The sequence below is a fragment of the Diuraphis noxia genome, unplaced genomic scaffold, assembly GCF_037042655.1.
Source record: "Diuraphis noxia isolate RWA-SAM2 unplaced genomic scaffold, SU_Dnox_SAM2 contig0001, whole genome shotgun sequence".
Lineage (NCBI taxonomy): Eukaryota > Metazoa > Arthropoda > Insecta > Hemiptera > Aphididae > Diuraphis > Diuraphis noxia.
This window is the reverse complement of record NW_028301711.1, coordinates 67,917,307-67,940,008: the sequence shown is the minus strand read 5'-3', so window position 1 is coordinate 67,940,008 and position 22,702 is coordinate 67,917,307. Positions and strand designations below refer to the sequence as shown.

At 33.7% G+C, this 22,702-nt stretch overlaps 2 protein-coding genes across 2 annotated transcripts; one reads left to right on the top strand and one right to left on the bottom strand.

Annotated features, from left to right (window-relative positions):
- Positions 1-10,281: 10,281 nt before the first annotated feature.
- Positions 10,282-12,118, top strand: LOC149061440 (innexin inx2-like). Its single transcript, XM_089216037.1, has one exon. The coding sequence runs from the start codon at positions 10,681-10,683 to the stop codon at positions 11,749-11,751; it is 1,071 nt and encodes a 356-aa protein (XP_089072163.1). The 5' UTR covers positions 10,282-10,680; the 3' UTR covers positions 11,752-12,118.
- Positions 12,119-16,869: 4,751 nt separating this feature from the next.
- Positions 16,870-22,072, bottom strand: LOC149061439 (uncharacterized). Its single transcript, XM_089214990.1, has 5 exons — positions 21,851-22,072; positions 19,766-20,024; positions 18,583-19,160; positions 16,989-17,114; positions 16,870-16,878 (listed from the first exon to the last, which is right to left on the bottom strand). Exons 1-5 carry the CDS (start codon positions 22,070-22,072, stop codon positions 16,870-16,872), a joined length of 1,194 nt encoding a protein of 397 aa, XP_089071116.1.
- Positions 22,073-22,702: the final 630 nt, after the last annotated feature.

Below are 22,702 nucleotides of genomic sequence, written 5' to 3'. Positions count from 1 at the left end.
CGATCGTCTGAAATATGGTCCCCTGGCCGTTCCCGCGTTTATTGCTGTGCAACCGAGACCCGTGTGCACTATAGATTAATATTTAACTTGTAGAGAATTTTCCTGGCTTTCCGAATATACCATCTAATCGCTGCACCATCTCCCGGAACATTGTCAAAAAAATTTAAAACCTTGCGCCCGCCTGTACCGATCGACCGTCTGAAATACGGTCCCCTGGCCGTTCCCGCGTTTATTGCTGTGAAACCAAGACGCGTGTGCACTATAGATTAATATTTAACTTGTAGAAAACTTTCCTGGCTTTCCGAATATACCATCTAATCGCTGCACCAGCTTCCGGAACATTGTCAAAAAAATTTAAAACCTTGCGCCCGCCTGTACCGATCGATCGTCTGAAATACGGTCCCCTGGCCGTTCCCGCGTTTATTGCAATGAAACCAAGACGCGTGTGCACTATAGACTAATATTTAACTTGTAGAGAAATTTCCTGGCTTTCTGAATATACCATCTAATCGCTGCACCAGCTTCCGGAACATTGTCAAAAAAATTTAAAACCTTGCGCCCGCCTGTACCGATCGATCGCCTGAAATACGGTCCCCTGGCCGTTCCCGCGTTTATTGATGTGCAACCAAGACCCGGGTGCACTATAGATTAATATTTAACTTGTAGAGAATTTTCCTGGCTTTCCGAATATACTATCGAATCACCTCCCAACCTTTCGGAACATTGTCAAAAAAATTTAAAACCACGCGCCCGCCTGTACCGATCGATCGTCTGAAATACGGTCCCCTGGCCGTTCCCGCGTTTATTGCAATGAAACCAAGACGCGTGTGCACTATAGACTAATATTTAACTTGTAGAGAAATTTCCTGGCTTTCTGAATATACCATCTAATCGCTGCACCAGCTTCCGGAACATTGTCAAAAAAATTTAAAACCTTGCGCCCGCCTGTACCGATCGATCGCCTGAAATACGGTCCCCTGGCCGTTCCCGCGTTTATTGATGTGCAACCAAGACCCGTGTGCACTATAGATTAATATTTAACTTGTAGAGAATTTTCCTGGCTTTCCGAATATACTATCGAATCACCTCCCAACCTTTCGGAACATTGTCAAAAAAATTTAAAACCACGCGCCCGCCTGTACCGATCGATCGTCTGAAATACGGTCCCCTGGCCGTTCCCGCGTTTATTGCTGTGCAACCAAGACCCGTGTGCACTATAGATTAATATTTAACTTGTAGAGAATTTTCCTGGCTTTCCGAATATACTATCGAATTACCTGCCAACCTTTCGGAACATTGTCAAAAAAATTTAAAACCTTGCGCCCGCCTGTACCGATCGATCGTCTGAAATACGGTCCCCTGGCCGTTCCCGCGTTTATTGCAGTGCAACCAAGACCAGTGTGCACTACAGATTAATATTTAACATGTAGAGAATTTTCCTGGCTTTTCTAATATACCATCTAATCGCTGCACCACCCTCCGGAACAATGTCAAAAAAATTTAAAACCTTGCGCCCGCCTGGACCGATCGATCGTCTGAAATACGGTCCCCTGGCCGTTCCCGCGTTTATTGCTGTGAAACCAAGACACGTGTGCACTATAGATTAATATTTAACTTGTAGAGAAATTTCCTGGCTTTCCGAATATACTATCGAATGACCTGCCAACCTTTCGGAACATTGTCAAAAAAATTTAAAACCTTGCGCCCGCCTGTACCGATCGATCGTCTGTAATACGGTCCCCTGGCCGTTCCCGCGTTTATTGCTGTGAAACCAAGACGCGTGTGCACTATAGATTAATATTTAACTTGTAGATAATTTTCCTGGCTTTCCGAATATACCATCTTATCGCTGCACCACCTTCCGGAACATTGTCAAAAAAATTTAAAACATTGCGTCCGCCTGTACCGATCGATCGTCTGAAATACTGTCCCCTGACCGTTCCCGCGTTTATTGCTATGAAACCAAGACGCGTGTGCACTATAGACTAATATTTAACTTGTAGAGAAATTTCCTGGCTTTCTGAATATACTATCTAATCCCTTCGCCACCTTTCGGAAAATTGTCAAAAAAATTTAAAACCTTGCGCCCGCCTGTACCGATCGATCGTCTGTAATACGGTCCCCTGGCCGTTCCCGCGTTTATTGCTGTGAAACCAAGACGCGTTGCACTATAGACTAATATTTAACTTGTAGAGAACTTTCCTGGCTTTCCGAATATACCATCTGATCGCTGCACCACCTTCCGGAACATTGTCAAAAAAATTTAAAACCTTGCGCCCGCCTGTACCGATCGATCGTCTGTAATACGGTCCCCTGGCCGTTCCCGCGTTTATTGCTGTGAAACCAAGACGCGTGTGCACTATAGATTAATATTTAACTTGTAGATAATTTTCCTGGCTTTCCGAATATATTATCTGATCGCTGAACCACCTTCCGGAACATTGTCAAAAAAATTTAAAACATTGCGCCCGCCTGTACCGATCGATCGTCTGAAATACGGTCCCCTGGCCGTTCCCGCGTTTATTGCAATGAAACCAAGACGCGTGTGCACTATAGACTAACATTTAACTTGTAGAGAATTTTCCTGGCATTCCAAATATACCATTTAATCGCTGCACCATCTTCCGGAACATTGTCAAAAAAATTTAAAACCTTGCGCCCGCCTGTACCGATCGATCGTCTGAAATACGGTCCCCTGGCCGTTCCCGCGTTTATTGCTGTGAAACCAAGACGCGTGTGCACTATAGATTAATATTTAACTTGTAGATAATTTTCCTGGCTTTCCGAATATACCATCTGATCGCTGCACCACCTTCCGGAACATTGTCAAAAAAATTTAAAACATTGCGCCCGCCTGTACCGATCGATCGTCTGAAATACTGTCCCCTGACCGTTCCCGCGTTTATTGCTGTGAAACCAAGACACGTGTGGACTATAGATTAATATTTAACTTGTAGAGAAATTTCCTGGCTTTCCGAATATACTATCGAATGACCTGACAACCTTTCGGAACATTGTCAAAAAAATTTAAAACCTTGCGCCCGCCTGTACCGATCGATCGTCTGAAATATGGTCCCCTGGCCGTTCCCGCGTTTATTGCTGTGCAACCGAGACCCGTGTGCACTATAGATTAATATTTAACTTGTAGAGAATTTTCCTGGCTTTCCGAATATACCATCTAATCGCTGCACCATCTTCCGGAACATTGTCAAAAAAATTTAAAACCTTGCGCCCGCCTGTACCGATCGATCGTCTGTAATACGGTCCCCTGGCCGTTCCCGCGTTTATTGCTGTGAAACCAAGACGCGTTGCACTATAGACTAATATTTAACTTGTAGAGAACTTTCCTGGCTTTCCGAATATACCATCTGATCGCTGCACCACCTTCCGGAACATTGTCAAAAAAATTTAAAACCTTGCGCCCGCCTGTACCGATCGATCGTCTGAAATACGGTCCCCTGGCCGTTCCCGCGTTTATTGCTGTGCAACCGAGACCCGTGTGCACTATAGATTAATATTTAACTTGTAGAGAATTTTCATGGCTTTCCGAATATACTATCGAATGACCTGCCAACCTTTCGGAACATTGTCAAAAAAATTTAAAACCATGCGCCCGCCTGTACCGATCGATCGTCTGAAATACGGTCCCCTGGCCGTTCCCGCGTTTATTGCTGTGCAACCAAGACCCGTGTGCACTATAGATTAATATTTAGCTTGTAGAGAATTTTCCTGGCTTTCTGAATATACCATCTAATCGCTGCACCACCTTCCGGAACAATGTCAAAAAAATTTAAAACCTTGCGCCCGCCTGTACCGATCGATCGTCTGAAATACGGTCCCCTGGCCGTTCCCGCGTTTATTGCTGTGCAACCAAGACGCATGTGCACTATAGACTAATATTTAACTTGTAGAGAAAATTCCTGGCTTTCTGAATATACTATCTAATCCCTTCGCCACCTTTCGGAACATTGTCAAAAAAATTTAAAACCTTGCGCCCGCCTGTACCGATCGATCTTCTGAAATACGGTCCCCTGGCCGTTCCCGCGTTTATTGCTGTGCAACCAAGACCCGTGTGCACTATAGATTAATATTTAACTTTAGAGAATTTTCATGGCTTTCCGAATATACTATCGAATGACCTGCCAACCTTTCGGAACATTGTCAAAAAAATTTAAAACATTGCGCCCGCCTGTACCGATCGATCGTCTGAGATACGGTCCCCTGGCCGTTCCCGCGTTTATTGCTGTGAAACCAAGACGCGTGTGCACTATAGATTAATATTTAACTTGTAGATAACTTTCCTGGCTTTCCGAATATACCATCTGATCGCTGAACCACTTTCCGGAACATTGTCAAAAAAATTTAAAACCACGCGCCCGCCTGTACCGATCGATCGTCTGAAATACGCTCCCCTAGCCGTTCCCGCGTTTATTGCTGTGCTACCAAGACCCGTGTGCACTATAGATTAATATTTAATTTGTAGAGAATTTTCGTGGCTTTCCGAATATACCATCTAATCGCTGCACCACCTTACGGAACATTGTCAAAAAAATTTAAATCCTTGCGCCCGCCTGTACCGATCGATCGTCTGAAATACGGTCCCCTGGCCGGTCCCGCGTTTATTGCTGTGAAACCAAGACGCGTGTGCACTATAGATTAATATTTAACTTGTAGAGAATTTTCCTGGCATTCCAAATATACCATTTAATCGCTGCACCATCTTCCGGAACATTGTCAAAAAAATTTAAAACCTTGCGCCCGCCTGTACCGATCGATCGTCTGAAATACGGTCCCCTGGCCGTTCCCGCGTTTATTGCTGTGCAACCAAGACGCATGTGCACTATAGACTAATATTTAACTTGTAGAGAACTTTCCTGGCTTTCCGAATATACCATCTGATCGCTGCACCACCTTCCAGAACATTGTCAAAAAAATTTAAAACCTTGCGCCCGCCTGTACCGATCGATCGTCTGTAATACGGTCCCCTGGCCGTTCCCGCGTTTATTGCTGTGAAACCAAGACGCGTGTGCACTATAGATTAATATTTAACTTGTAGATAATTTTCCTGGCTTTCCGAATATACCATCTGATCGCTGCACCACCTTCCGGAACATTGTCAAAAAAATTTAAAACATTGCGCCCGCCTGTACCGATCGATCGTCTGAAATACTGTCCCCTGACCGTTCCCGCGTTTATTGCTGTGAAACCAAGACACGTGTGGACTATAGATTAATATTTAACTTGTAGAGAAATTTCCTGGCTTTCCGAATATACTATCGAATGACCTGACAACCTTTCGGAACATTGTCAAAAAAATTTAAAACCTTGCGCCCGCCTGTACCGATCGATCGTCTGAAATATGGTCCCCTGGCCGTTCCCGCGTTTATTGCTGTGCAACCGAGACCCGTGTGCACTATAGATTAATATTTAACTTGTAGAGAATTTTCCTGGCTTTCCGAATATACCATCTAATCGCTGCACCATCTTCCGGAACATTGTCAAAAAAATTTAAAACATTGCGCCCGCCTGTACCGATCGATCGTCTGAAATACGGTCCCCTGGCCGTTCCCGCGTTTATTGCTGTGAAACCAAGACGCGTTGCACTATAGACTAATATTTAACTTGTAGAGAACTTTCCTGGCTTTCCGAATATACCATCTGATCGCTGCACCACCTTCCGGAACATTGTCAAAAAAATTTAAAACCTTGCGCCCGCCTGTACCGATCGATCGTCTGAAATACGGTCCCCTGGCCGTTCCCGCGTTTATTGCTGTGCAACCGAGACCCGTGTGCACTATAGATTAATATTTAACTTGTAGAGAATTTTCATGGCTTTCCGAATATACTATCGAATGACCTGCCAACCTTTCGGAACATTGTCAAAAAAATTTAAAACCATGCGCCCGCCTGTACCGATCGATCGTCTGAAATACGGTCCCCTGGCCGTTCCCGCGTTTATTGCTGTGCAACCAAGACCCGTGTGCACTATAGATTAATATTTAGCTTGTAGAGAATTTTCCTGGCTTTCTGAATATACCATCTAATCGCTGCACCACCTTCCGGAACAATGTCAAAAAAATTTAAAACCTTGCGCCCGCCTGTACCGATCGATCGTCTGAAATACGGTCCCCTGGCCGTTCCCGCGTTTATTGCTGTGCAACCAAGACGCATGTGCACTATAGACTAATATTTAACTTGTAGAGAAAATTCCTGGCTTTCTGAATATACTATCTAATCCCTTCGCCACCTTTCGGAACATTGTCAAAAAAATTTAAAACCTTGCGCCCGCCTGTACCGATCGATCTTCTGAAATACGGTCCCCTGGCCGTTCCCGCGTTTATTGCTGTGCAACCAAGACCCGTGTGCACTATAGATTAATATTTAACTTTAGAGAATTTTCATGGCTTTCCGAATATACTATCGAATGACCTGCCAACCTTTCGGAACATTGTCAAAAAAATTTAAAACCTTGCGCCCGCCTGTACCGATCGACCGTCTGAAATACGGTCCCCTGGCCGTTCCCGCGTTTATTGCTGTGCAACCAAGACCCGTGTGCACTATAGATTAATATTTACCTTGTAGAGAATTTTCCTGGCTTTCTGAATATACTATCTAGTCCTTTCGCCACCTTTCGGAACATTGTCAAAAAAATTTAAAACATTGCGCCCGCCTGTACCGATCGATCGTCTGAGATACGGTCCCCTGGCCGTTCCCGCGTTTATTGCTGTGAAACCAAGACGCGTGTGCACTATAGATTAATATTTAACTTGTAGATAACTTTCCTGGCTTTCCGAATATACCATCTGATCGCTGAACCACTTTCCGGAACATTGTCAAAAAAATTTAAAACCACGCGCCCGCCTGTACCGATCGATCGTCTGAAATACGCTCCCCTAGCCGTTCCCGCGTTTATTGCTGTGCTACCAAGACCCGTGTGCACTATAGATTAATATTTAATTTGTAGAGAATTTTCGTGGCTTTCCGAATATACCATCTAATCGCTGCACCACCTTCCGGAACATTGTCAAAAAAATTTAAATCCTTGCGCCCGCCTGTACCGATCGATCGTCTGAAATACGGTCCCCTGGCCGGTCCCGCGTTTATTGCTGTGAAACCAAGACGCGTGTGCACTATAGATTAATATTTAACTTGTAGAGAATTTTCCTGGCTTTCCGAACATACCATCTAATCGCTGCACCATCTTCCGGAACATTGTCAAAAAAATTTAAAACCTTGCGCCCGCCTTTACCGATCGATCGTCTGAAATACGGTCCCCTGGCCGTTCCCGCGTTTATTGCTGTGAAACCAAGACGCGTGTGCACTATAGACTAATATTTAACTTGTAGAGAACTTTCCTGGCTTTCCGAATATACCATCTGATCGCTGCACCACCTTCCGGAACATTGTCAAAAAAATTTAAAACATTGCGCCCGCCTGTACCGATCGATCGTCTGAAATACGGTCCCCTGGCCGTTCCCGCGTTTATTGCTGTGAAACCAAGACGCGTGTGCACTATAGATTAAAATTTAACTTGTAGAGAATTTTCCTGGCTTTTTGAATATACTATCTAATCGCTGCACCACCTTCCGGAACATTGTCAAAAAAATTTAAATCCTTGCGCCCGCCTGTACCGATCGATCGTCTGAAATACGGTCCCCGGCCGTTCCCGCGTTTATTGCTGTGAAACCAAGACGCGTGTGCACTATAGATTAATATTTAACTTGTAGAGAATTTTCCTGGCTTTCCGAATATACCATCTAATCGCTGCACCATCTTCCGGAACATTGTCAAAAAAATTTAAAACCTTGCGCCCGCCTGTACCGATCGATCGTCTGAAATACGGTCCCCTGGCCATTCCCGCGTTTATTGCTGTGCAACCAAGACCCGTGTGCACTATAGACTAATATTTAACTTGTAGAGAACTTTCCTGGCTTTCCGAATATACCATCTGATCATTGCACCACCTTCCGGAACATTGTCAAAAACATTTAAAACCTTGCGCCCGCCTGTACCGATCGATCGTCTGAAATACGCTCCCCTAGCCGTCCCCGCGTTTATTGCTGTGAAACCAAGACGCGTGTGCACTATAGATTAATATTTAACTTGTAGAGAATTTTCCTGGCTTTCTGAATATACCATCTAATCGTTGCACCACCTTCCGGAACATTGTCAAAAAAATTTAAATCCTTGCGCCCGCCTGTACCGATCGATCGTCTGAAATACGGTCTCCTGGCCGTTCCCGCGTTTATTGCTGTGAAACCAAGACGCGTGTGCACTATAGATTAATATTTAACTTGTAGAGAATTTTCCTGGCTTTCCGAATATACCATCTAATCGCTGCACCATCTTCCGGAACATTGTCAAAAAAATTTAAAACATTGCGCCCGCCTGTACCGATCGATCGTCTGAAATACGGTCCCCTGGCCGTTCCCGCGTTTATTGCTGTGCAACCAAGACCCGTGTGCACTATAGACTAATATTTAACTTGTAGAGAACTTTCCTGGCTTTCTGAATATACTATCTAATCCTTTCGCCACCTTTCGGAACATTGTCAAAAAAATTTAAAACATTGCGCCCGCCTGTACCGATCGATCGTCTGAAATACGGTCCCCTGGCCGTTCCCGCGTTTATTGCTGTGCAACCAAGACGCATGTGCACTATAGATTAATATTTAACTTGTAGAGAACTTTCCTGGCTTTCCGAATATACCATCATATCGCTGCACCACCTTTCGGAACATTGTCAAAAAAATTTAAAACCAAGCGCCCGCCTGTACCGATCGATCGTCTGAAATACGGTCCCCTGGCCGTTCCCGCGTTTATTGCTGTGCAACCAAGACCCGTGTGCACTATAGACTAATATTTAACTTGTAGAGAACTTTCCTGGCTTTCCGAATATACCATTTGATCGCTGCACCACCTTCCGGAACATTGTCAAAAAAATTTAAAACATTGCACCCGCCTGTACCGATCGATCGTCTGAAATACGGTCCCCTGGCCGTTCCCGCGTTTATTGCAATGAAACCAAGACGCGTGTGCACTATAGACTAATATTTAACTTGTAGAGAATTTTCCTGGCTTTCCGAATATACTATCGAATCACCTCCCAACCTTTCGGAACATTGTCAAAAAAATTTAAAACCACGCGCCCGCCTGTACCGATCGATCGTCTGAAATACGGTCCCCTGGCCGTTCCCGCGTTTATTGCTGTGCAACCAAGACCTGCCAACCTTTCGGAACATTGTCAAAAAAATTTAAAACCTTGCGCCCGCCTGTACCGATCGATCGTCTGAAATACGGTCCCCTGGCCGTTCCCGCGTTTATTGCTGTGCAACCAAGACCAGTGTGCACTACAGATTAATATTTAACATGTAGAGAATTTTCCTGGCTTTTCTAATATACCATCTAATCGCTGCACCACCCTCCGGAACAATGTCAAAAAAATTTAAAACCTTGCGCCCGCCTGTACCGATCGATCGTCTGTAATACGGTCCCCTGGCCGTTCCCGCGTTTATTGCTGTGAAACCAAGAAGCGTGTGCACTATAGATTAATTTATTAACTTGTAGAGAATTTCCCTGGCTTTCTGAATATACCATCTAATCGCTGCACCAGCTTCCGAAACATTGTCAAAAAAATTTAAAACCTTGCGCCCGCCTATACCGATCGATCGTCTGAAATATGGTCCCCTGGCCGTTCCCGCGTTTATTGCTGTGCAACCAAGACGCGTGTGCACTATACACTAATATTTAACTTGTAGAGATTTTTCCTGGCTTTCCGAATATACTATCGAATTACTTCCAGACCTTCTGGGTCGGAACATCTTCCAAGGTCCTTAAGAGGAAAAATACTGGAACTAATAAATCTAATTATTAAAAACATAATTTTTTTATAGACATTTAACGTTTAAACATCAAAGAAATTAATTATTTAAACTAAGAATAAATATTTTCGTTATTTTATAACAATTCAAATTTTTTGATTTTTTCATAGTTCTATAATTTATCATAGGTATGTTCTTTCTTATCTTCCAATTTGATCCTTTCTGGACAACGGTTTTCATCTACATCCCTTTTACCATTTAATACCCAAGATTTTACATGGAAAAAAAATTATGATGTTACCGGGAGGTCAGCACTGTTTGACGGGTGGCAATGGTGGCAGTAACGACAACACTCCACCACCAATTGACCGCAAGATAGTTGGCAATTCACCCCGAGTATTCGCTCACACCATTGTCGTTCTTTGTTCACGTGCGCGATTACACCACCACAGTAGTACACCAGTACAGTACCTTCGACGAGTCCAACGCTGCAACCAAACGGCTATACTCACCAGCACCTGCCATTGATGGTGTGTCGTTCGTGATTCTTATTTCGTCCGCAACAACCACCGTCGCGCTGTTCGTCGTTCAGTCGGTCCTCGGTCACCTGTTGATCATTGGCGTTTGTTGGTTGTAGTGTGTAGTCGTTAATTCGTCCATAACACTGTCTGTGACTCGGGTGTATGTGCGCGTTGCGTTCGAGCATTCGCGCCTTTAAATATTTATTTTAATAACATTACATTCGCAACTGTCTAATTCGCTACTATTTTGAATTTTATTACGAAGACATTTTGGCTTGTTGTAACATCCGGTTTTAAATTTTAAACTCGCAAGGCACACTTCATTTGAACTATTACAACATGATTGACGTTTTTGGATCTATAAAGGCACTACTGAAAATCGACGAAATATGCATCGACAACATCGTATTCAAATTGCACTATAAGGCGACGCTTATAATCCTACTATTTTGCTCGACTATAGTAACATTACGGCAGTACTTCGGCGACCCAATTGATTGCATTGTTGATGGTGTTGCAAGCCATGTCATGGACACATACTGTTGGATATACTCGACGTTCACCATACCCAATCGTATCACTGGAAAGGCAGGCAAAACCATGGCGCATCCAGGTGTATCGAGTTTCGAAGAGGGTGTTGATAGTGTCAAGTACCATAATTATTACCAGTGGGTATGTTTTGTGTTATTCTTTCAGGCCATGTTTTTCTACTTCCCTAGGTATGTCTGGAAAATATGGGAGGCTGGACGCATGAAGGCATTGGTCCTTGACCTCAACAGTCCATTTTCTTTTGAATCCGAACACAAGCAATCGTTGATAAACTACTTTGTCCACAACCTACACTCACAAAATTTATATTTTATTCGGTTTTTCATATGCGAGATCTTTAACTTGTGCAATGTATTTCTTCAGATTTATTTTATGGACCTGTTTCTTGAAGGTGAGTTTAGAACCTATGGCTTAGATGTGTTTAAAATGATTGAAATGAATCCTGAAGATCGTAATGATGTAATGTCTCGAGTGTTTCCTTTAGTCACCAAGTGTACGTTCAATAAATTCGGTCCTTCTGGAACCATACAGAAACTTGACGGTATGTGTATATTGTCACAAAACAATCTTAACGAAAAAATATATGTATTTTTATGGTTTTGGTTATGGTTTGTTGCCATAATGAGCGTATTAAACTTTGTATATCGTACACTTGTCATTATGGTCCCCTATTTCCGTTTATTTTTATTAAGATCAAAAACTGATCGCTTTTCTTATGAAAACTTAAAAACTTTAACTCAGAAATTTTGGATCGGTGATTGGTTTGTCTTTTATCAATTGTCTCAAAATGTCAGCCCTGTAGTTTTCAGGGAGCTGGTATCAGAATTGACCGAGCAGTTTGAGGCAAAGGATAATGTGTAATTGCAACTCAATAAATATAGGTAACATCATTTAAAATTTAAATACCAACAAAATCAAATAAAAACAATTTTGAACAAATTAAATATAATTTATGTAACTATTTATCAATAATATATACAATTTTTATTTAAATATGATTGTTTATCAATCCATGTGAATATATCTTATAGTAGGTATGTTGGTATTTAAAATCAATTTCCAATTTAAATTAATGAACTACAGGGTTTTAAAAGACAAATATTATAGATGTTTTTTTTTTCTGGACAAGTGCTTTTATATTGATAAATCAAAATATTATATTTTTTGTACAATCACATCCTAGAATGATATTCCATATTATAATATGTAAATGCAATAACTAAAATCTAACAATAAACAATACTGATATTAATTAAATATAATTTGTGGTTTCATTCTTATAATTTTAAAATGTAAAGATTAGTTGTAGAATGAATTTTATAAGTCTTATTTGCATGTCAATAACTTATAAAGAATTACTTAATTTATAAGATTTTAATTGTAATTTAATTTTTTTAAGTTTTTAGTATTTAATTTTACATTTTAACTGTAATGTGAACAACTGTTGTACAATAGTTGATTCAAAAATTATAAATGATTGTATACTTGTATTATGTCAATTATCTGTATTAAAATAAATAATTAACTTTTAATCAAACAATAGTAAATTTTATGAAGTACCTATTTAGTTAATAATTAATAATTAAATAATTCTTGGTAAACATAATGTTCAATTAAAGTATGTTAAAATTATTTTTTATAAGCTGCATATTTAGTAGATATGATTAATTAATTATCTACATTTACAAATAATATTTAATTTTAAAATCTTTGAGCAATAAAATTAGCTAAACATTTTTTTTTTAGTTTTAACAAATTAGTATAAACATTTAAATAAAATTGGTCAGTGATAAATATGTATCACTCATTAATTGTAATAAGTTTGGCATTATGTGTATTATAATTTTCATTAACTTAAGTAACATAATATCATTTAATTATATATTTTTACAACCATAATTTTTAAGTATAATTAGTATTATTATAATTAATATTATATTTAAGTATATATATACTAGTTTTATTATTGTATATCTCGATGACCATTATTTTATACTCAAAATTAATTATCTAACATTTACTGTAACCACTTTTTGTCAAATACCACAATTGAATTTAAGCATTTTAACACATTCGTAAGAAATTTTTATTATTTATTTATTATCATTGTTATAACAATAAATTAAATCTAAATCATCCTGCCATTAAAGTAAAACTGATACCTAAATGAATGTTAAACTAAAGTGTGTTTTGTCGATACAATAAAAACTAATATATTTTTCAAATAAAATGAAGTTTGTGTTTTATTATTTTTTGTGATATACTTTTAACTTATACAGTATACAGTAATTGAAAACAAATCTATAGCAATTGATTTAAATTCACATTGATAAGTTGCTCCATTTGTGGTAACTGGTTACTAATTTATTATTTTACAAGTAGTAACTTGTAACTAGTAAAGATGTAAGATACTTTTAAAGTTAATAACTGATTCAGATATAGTTGTTTGATAAATTTTAAGTTACAAGCTATTTAATTATTTATGTTGATTTCTACAGGAAGATAATGACAGAGCTCCATATTTATTTATTAGGTGACTAAATTTAAGATCCATTTTATAAAACAATGAATTCAAAAATACTTGGTTAAGTGTAATGTTTGGTCATACTTTAGAGTAGGGATTGACAAGCAATTTATATTGTAGTCTGGAAGATTAAAATAATGAGTAAATGAGGCCCAGAAGAAAAATCTTTATTTTAATAGTAATATGAAGACAAAAAAATTGTTTGATATGTTAATAGTCTGGATTTGGACCACAGTCCGCCAGTAGAGTTGTTTACTTTATAAAATGTTCAATCTGGTTTTGATATTCTGTATTGGTAAGTGTAATTGACAATGATTTTTATTTAGATTTTAGTTTAAAGCCTACGCACCATTTTGAAACGATAAGTTTGAGGACTTTGAATGTATTTATAAGTTGACTTTTTAATGACTTATTGACAAAGAATTTTTAAGAAGAAATCGACTAGATTCTTTTTAAATGTATTAGTGTGGCTCTGAGGTATGGGATTCCTATACAACAGGTGATTGTATTAAATAAGAATATGATCCAACGTTTATTTTTAATTTTTGCTAGACATTTAAGAAGTATTCCTCTTTCACTTTACAATCATACTCCTACAACTAAAAGGCTTTGACTGAATTCATTGGCAGAATGTAGACATGTTATAAGTGTATGAATTTAAGTAATTTATTATTTGGTAAAATAAATACAAATTTTTTTTTAAAAATCCAACTTAATTCTGACTTATAAACTTGAATTCTGCAGCTTAATACCCATTCTCATGCTTTTAACAATCTATAGTCCACAATTTATTCACTCTATACTCTGTCACAAAAGAGAATAATCAGTCGACCAGCTGATTTTCTCCAGTGCTATGCTTTTTCCACTAATGGCCCAGTGTTTGCATTATCATGTGGTTCTCGACATGCTAATTGCATCATTCATGAAGCCCAAAAAATTATTGTTCTCTTTTGAAACTGAGTATGAGATTCCTATGTAAATATGTAATACAACTTAATTGAACTTAAAAATGAAGCTATAAAATTATTGATGGCAATTACCAATATAGACCCTTTATTTTCTAATTAATTTTTTTTTGTATGATGTTATGATAATTATGTTAGAATATTTGTTGAATGTTAATAGTTTGAAAATTTATAATTATCTGTCTAAGAACCTCGTTTCATATATTATTAAATTAAAATAAATTTTTAAATTTTTAATGAATTTTAATTTATTGGTATTTTTTTAATTTAATTTTTTTATTTTTGTACACTACGCAAATATCTATTTTTATTTTATGACTTTTATTGTTTCTTAATGTACAATTTTTCACAAATATTGAAAACAAATTTTGATTGATACTATATAAATAGGTACCAATAATATTTCTGGTTCATAACTATGGCCAGTTTTCCCAATAATCATAGTTTTCTTATTAATTAATGTTTCTATAAAATGATTTAATTTTGTAATAAACTAACAAAAAAAAAAAAGGTAATGGTAATCATAAGACATACATTTTAATACAAAAATGTTAATAAATAATAACCTAGCATGTTGAAAATTTAAAGTTAAGTTACTTTTAACTAAATTACAATAACAAGCTATTTTTTTTCAGAAGTAACTTCTAACTTAACGAGTTAAATTTGTTTCCATGTATGAAGTGATAAGAGTTGTTGAATTGAGTTATTTATTTCTTAAAATCCCTGATTTAAAAAATATATTTATTTTTATAAAAATTTGTTTTATAAGTAAATAATAATGATAATCGGATGTATCTAACATTATTTATAAATACTGTTGTATAACTTATCAATAATAATTTATAACCATGGTATAATAGTGCATAACATAGAATACATTATTTATATTCAGTGTTGGGTAGTAACGTAGTTGCATTTTTCAGTAACGTTATGGTAACTTCGTTATTATTATTTTTGGGTAGCGCAAGTGTAACTACGTTAATTATTTAGAAGTAACATGTCAGAAGAACGCATTACATTATAAAATAAATTTTATTTTTTTTTTCAACTTCACGGAGCAGTTCTTGCCTTTGTATCCGGATCGGATATTGTAATTTTATTTAAACTATATAAGTAGATATTTATATAATTACAACATTTTCCCAGTATAAACTAATATAATTATATAAATAAACGATTTTGTGTAAACATTATTTTCAATTTAATTGATTATAAATTAGCATTTGTATAAAATAAACATAAAAAAAGATTGATTTAAAATATACATTTTTTTTTATTTAAAACTTGAATCACATAAAAGTAACATCATTGAAACTAGTTACTTTTGAAAAAAAAGTGTAACGTTACACATTAATTTTGTACTCAGTAACTAACAAGTAATCTAGTTACCCAAGGCCGTATATGGGGGGGGGGGTTTAGGGGTTCAAATATTTTAGTACAAATTAGTATCAGTTTTGTGCACACTGTGTAACAATCAAATATTTCTGTATACTTTTTTATTTGATTATTTTAATAAAATGTCAAATCGTAAGCAAAAAAACCGACAAATAGATTTTGTGCTATAAAATATTTTTAAAATTAATAATTGTATATAATATAAATATACTTTAAAATAATTAAAATGCATTAATAACATAGTAAAATGTGATTTTTTTTTAAATAAATGTTTTTTTAATTACTTAAAATGAAAATATTATTTGATTTAAAACCCCCCACGAAAATTTGTTCCAGCTACGGCCCTGTAGTTACCTATTTTATTTTGTAACTTATAATGTAACATAGTTACTTTTAAAAAGTAACTTACCCAACACTGTTTATATTATAAACAGAAAAATGATAGGGGTAACCGCTTTATTAGAAAAAGAAAATACAACAATTTACTCAGTATCCCATCCATGTTTATATACTCATTAATCTATATAATTAATAAGTAATAACTAATAACTATTACATATTATAATATTTTTATTCATTCATAGAATAACACCTCAATCAAATAATATTTGATGTTATAATATATATATATATATCTTAAGTTATAATTTAGTACAGTTATAGTAGACAATTAGGAAAACAAATACAAAAAAAATAATTATTTTGTTGGATTTGATCATTGATTAAAGTATTAAGATACCTATTTACAGCAATTCATTTTAATAAATACATTTATTTAAAACTGTAAAACATCCATTAAATGTTAGTTAAAAAAAAAAAACTAATTCTTAACTGAAGTAATTTACTTCTTATTTCTAATTAGCTTGTAACTTTTACAAGTTTAAAAATTTTAAAAATAACTTAAAATGTAACCAACACTTTTTTAAATTAACTTGACTTATTGGATTTAAAAAAAATTAGCTAGCTTGCTAGTTAATTGGTGTATTTAGAATTTGTTATAGAATTTTGAAAATATTTTTTTGCATGTTTAACATTTTTGATTGAAATTTTAGGGTTTTTTTTTGTGTATATTTTATTCACTTACGCTTCTATAACTTACGAGACCTAGTTATAATTAAGGATTTTAATTATTTAAACATTTGTATTAAAATAAAATAAAATGTAGTAATATGTTTATGTTGTAATATTTTGTCAGGCTAATACAATGGGCTTACTTGGCCAATATTGGTCACTAACCACCAATAATCAGCCCAGACTTCTGTGAAAAATGGACAATTATTAGCTACTGGTTCCAAAGTTTCAATTTTTGTTAAATGTAAGTGATAAAATTGATGTGGTACCTGAAACAATAATAACAAGGAATGTTTTAAATGATTAAATCGATAGCTGCAAAATAATTTTGCAATGATTTATGGAACTATCAAACATTGTATTTATGATACATAACAAATAAATAATTTTAATATGAAATAAAGTGAAGTATGAGTACTAAAAATTAGTTATCAATGTATGTATAGTGAGAAATTTGATTTAATGAAAATGGGTATTAGTTATGATTAAAATATTATTCTAACTGCCTTTTTACTGTATCTACTTAGACCTTATAAAGCTATCTAACATCAACATTGAAAATTAGCCTTTAACATTTGGAAGTATTTAAAAAATATTAATTATTAACTATTAACTTAGTACTTAAGTGTATAGAAGTTAGGAATAAAATGTTATGTCATATTATTGATAACACTTGATTGGTTGCTCATACTAACTTACCTCTGATACATACCAATAGAATTAATACTTGCTAAAATTTTTGCAAGTAGTAGTACTACTATGTTAAGCAGTTTTTCCGTAGTTAACTAAAAAATCATTATTGGAATATTAATATTTACAAATGACACGTTTTGGGATAAGTAGCAAGGGCGCACCCAAGGGGGTGGCTAACAGGCTTTAGCCCCCCTCCCCCCTAAATGGCTAGCCCCAAACATTTTGATAATTTTATTAGGTTTATTGACAATTGACATTTGACTTTAAATTATTATAAAAAAAAATTATCAACTATCGAAATTGAAACATTAGGTATAACATAATATTATATTTCTACCTGTCATTCTGGGCCCCGGGTGAAACCTCTTTTGTCTATTATTATCATCACGACGTCGTTAGTTGAAACTGAGTACTGTGTAGGATACCGGAAACGTCTAGATTATACATTTTTATCGATACAATTTAGTTTATCGCAAACCGCAAGTATCTTTGCGTTAAAAAAATTCCACTTTCATTTTATTACTTATTTACAGTGTTGGGAAAAGATGACCAAATAATCATCTGGATAAGATAACAGATAAATCATTCAACATTTATCTAGATAAGATAATATATAACCACTAATTTTTTTATCTAGATAAAGAAAAAAATAAAGAAAATTTTATCTGTATAATTTTTTTTAAACTAAATTAATTTATAAACAGTAAATTTGTATAATACACATGTATACGTATCATATTACCTAAACACCCTGCATAAGCCTAAAAACAATTGTTATTTCTTCATCAGACATTTATAAATTATAATAATGTAATATTTTTATTTGAACATAAGTAATAACAAATTATAATATATAATAATACATAGCAAATAATAGTTAATAAAAACAACTTCAATATTATGTCATTTTTTGACTTGACACTATTTGAAAATAATTATTTTTTATAAATCAAATTTTGATCTAAAACATAACAACATTTGAAATGTATCATCACTAGACTAAACTTTTAGGCTAGAGTCATACAAAGAATTCCAACGAGTTACTACAGGAATAGGAAATTTACAGCCACACTTTTCTAAAATTTTGTCCGAAGCAACTGTGCTTCTACTAATGAATGTCCAAAAACTAAACAATTTTTTGAATGTTGATTCAGATATTTTAATGTAACTTGCATCTTTAATTTTCTTTATTTCAGTTGTTGATATTAAATTTAGAGTATGTGCACAACACCTCATATGTGGAGGTAAACAAAATGAATCATCTATATTTTGATTCTCAGAATTGGTAAATATTTGACCAATATCTACCACAGTTATATTTTCAGTTTCCACATCTGAATCCTCATATGGTGAACTGTCTTCGGTTAAATCACCTATGCTTAAAGTAGTTGACTGAGTTGATTTTACGCGTGTTGAAAAAGTTCTAAAAGCTTTTGCAAAATTACTTGCATTATCTGTAACTGTATGACTTATTTTTGAGTAATGAATATTATATTCTTGTGTCATACATGTCATTGTTTCAGTGATATTTAAGTAAGTATGACTTCCGATTATTCGCTTACAGCCCAAAACAAATGATTTTCTTTCATAAGTTATAGGATCAATTAAGTGACAAGTCATCCCTGAAAGATTATAAAATATTACTATTTAAAAAATATTTCAAACATAAAAATGATTGTTACTAAACTAACTATTTTTAAAGTGATAAACTACTCATTTTCAAAATAGTTTCTTTGTTTTAACATACCACTTTTAAATGAAGTTCTGGTACATAAATGTGATTATTAAAGTATATATTTTTTGAATATTTGGAATATATAAATTTCTATATTCTATATTTATGTACTACAGTTATGAACTTAGGTGTGATGTGTTAAAAATATTATATTATTATCTTATTGGTATAAATAAATCAGTATGGTAAAAATTGTTTTAAATTGTATTTAGTGGGTTTTTAAAATATCTTTAATGATAGAATAAACTAATTAAAAACATGAAACTAGAAAAACTTAAAGTTAGTGTTATAATTATTAGTAAGGACTTATGATGTTAATGAACTAAAAAGTAAATAAATATGTATGTAATTTGCTTAATATGTATGAAAAAAATATAGAAATATTGACATAAATTATTCAATAAATAAAGAAAATATTTTATTTATAAATAGTATAGGTATACCTTAGCCTAATAAAAGTTTGATGATTAATAACAATAATTTAAATCATACCTAGATAACTTTTATTATTGCCACTCCATATGTCTGCTGTTGTACAAATGAATTTTGATTTTTGAATCAAATCTGATAACATAGAAACATATGAATTGTAACTATTTTTCAAAAGTTGCAATATTTGTTTTCTATTTGGAATAATGGATTCGTCGTTTGAATGAGTGAGTCCCAAAATGAGTTTTTTAAAACTACGTTTTTCGACAGTCACAAATGGTCGCATTTCACATACAATATATTCAAATACAACATCATTTACCTGTTAAAATATATATTTTGATAAGAACAATTGATTATAAATATTATAAATAATTATTAACTATCCAAACATCTACATTATAATTATAAATTCCAATTAATTTTTAATAATCAATCTATAACTATAGACTAATAAATTATAATATAGTAAAAGAACCTATTTCACAAAATATTTGTTATAATATATTTATCATTTGTTCACATTAATTTTTGATCTTTTGTGATTAGTTTTAAATAAAATGTTTAAACACAATTAAACATACCTAATATATTTTAATGAATAAAAAAAATAAAAATATATTGGATAAGTACATAATAATCCTTATAATAATGTAAATACTTTAATTGATTGAAATATAGAATGTACATTTTCAACTACAAATCACTTTATATATAATGTTTATAATATACATTTGATATATTAAAACATATATAGTTCCCTAATTATACATAGGTTCTTGGATTATATTATTACAGTAATACAAATCATACCTATATTATTAATCAAAATACAAACTGATACCTAATTAAAACGTAGGGGTGCAGGTATAATAATTATAGTAGGTACCTAGATTATGCACATTATTATTGAATGTTAAGAATTATTTTAATATTATAGTATTTTAGACCTTAATAGTCTCATAGGTAATCATAATAAACAGAGTTCATTTGTAAGAACATACCTAGCTAAGAATATCTTAATAAAATATTATATTATAGGTACCTCTTGTTTTGAACAAATTTTGTTTGGTCCTGAATGGAACAATTTTGTTTGTTTTAAAATGTCTTTTTTTTGAATTACCAGACATCTTCAAGATTTTGTACTCCTTTACTTGACTCATTGTACTTGAATGTAATAACTAAAAAGAAAAATTATGCGAATTAAAAAACCATAGGTAATTAATATTTTGTAAGCTCTAAATTATATATGTAGTATAAATCAACATATTTGAATGTTTTTATCTTAGCTTTTTATACTACAACCATATACCCACTACTAGCTTATAGAAAAATTTTAAGTTAAAGTTGCTGCATAAAATCACAAACCAATATTTAAAAATATAAAATAAAAATGTAACTTTTAACAAGTGGAGCAATCGCCAATCGCCATTCGCCATACACAATATACCTACTTCTCTTTAAAAAATGGTAGGTGAGTTGTTAGTGTCGTCACTAGTCACGGCAAAATTATTAATATTATATTAGATTTAAGTTTACTCTAAGGATTTGACAATATTTACTTATGGAAATAATTATTAATTTAAAAAAAAATAGATAATTTATTGTATATCTTTATTTTATGTATTGGGTTTTAAATTTAAATATATAACTTATACTGAAATGTGGGGTATGAGGTTGGTTTAACCCTACCTATTGTAAACTAGTATTAGGTATTAGGTAATTTACTAAAATAACGATTTTAAGAACAAAATTAATGTAAATGGTAGTAAAAGTAAAAATTAATTTAATTTATAGAATTTAATTTCAGAATTACAGTGAAAAACCACAGTTAACAGAGCTTTTTTATAAGAAAAATAAAATTATAAATCGGCAAAACAGTATTTCTAAAAAAGTAGGTAGGCGAGAAGAATTTTTTTTTTTTGTATTAAATATGAGGTACCTAATACCTACCTATGTCCTAAATTATTTCATACCCATCTCTTCAAAATTGTCAATTGAAAAATATATATTAATATGGTTTGAAAAACAAATATGAATAACTACTAGGTAGCAGGGACTTGTAGGGTATTCTTCTTAGAAATGTATGTACCTACCTAAAACATTGACTTTTCACTTAGTCCCTTATGTATGACAAATAATACTTACTTTAGAGTGACTTAATAAGTTTCCAGTAGAGTTGTTATAAGCAATAATTTTCTTCGAGCACATTTGACAAGTAGCAAATATTTTTGTTCCTTCGACAGACATGATTTTGTAATATTTGCCATCTAGCAAGTAATTTTGTACTTTATTTTCGGTAGATTCCATTTCACTTGATTGAAACGACCCAGCTACATAATCTCCATTGTCTATTTCAGATTTATACATAATATAGTTATTCTTATTATCATATTTCTGTTGTGCCGTACGTTGTGCGGCATGCCGGCATGAAGTTACTTATCCGGTTATCGGCTTATCGCACTGCACGCCAGTTATACGCGTTACACGAAAGCAAACTCATTTTAGTTATATTTATATAATATTATCATTTTAATATTTGGAATATAAAAACAAAAAATTAAAATCTCAAATTATAAATTTATTAATACAATTTTATTTCATTATTAATAATGCAATATTAATTACGTCGACACTCGGTATATTGTGACCTAGTATTAAAAAATTAAAAAAATTATAAATTTAAGTACTTAAAATATTTTATTTAGATAAATTGACACAGATAATCATTAAATTCATCTAGATAAGATAATATATAACCACTCATTTTTTTATCTAGATAAGATAATTAAATGAATAATATTATCTAGATAATTCCCAACACTGCTTATTTAGTAGATTAACTAGTATTGTCGTACAACTGTTCAAGTCGACATCGTTGGTTTTTCGCGAGCTGATTTATTTATTTATTCATTTTTAATTGTTAATTGTTTTTTGTTTATTCAAATAAAACTTAAAACCGGAACAAAAAAACAAAATTAGTTAGTAAAAGATTGTAAA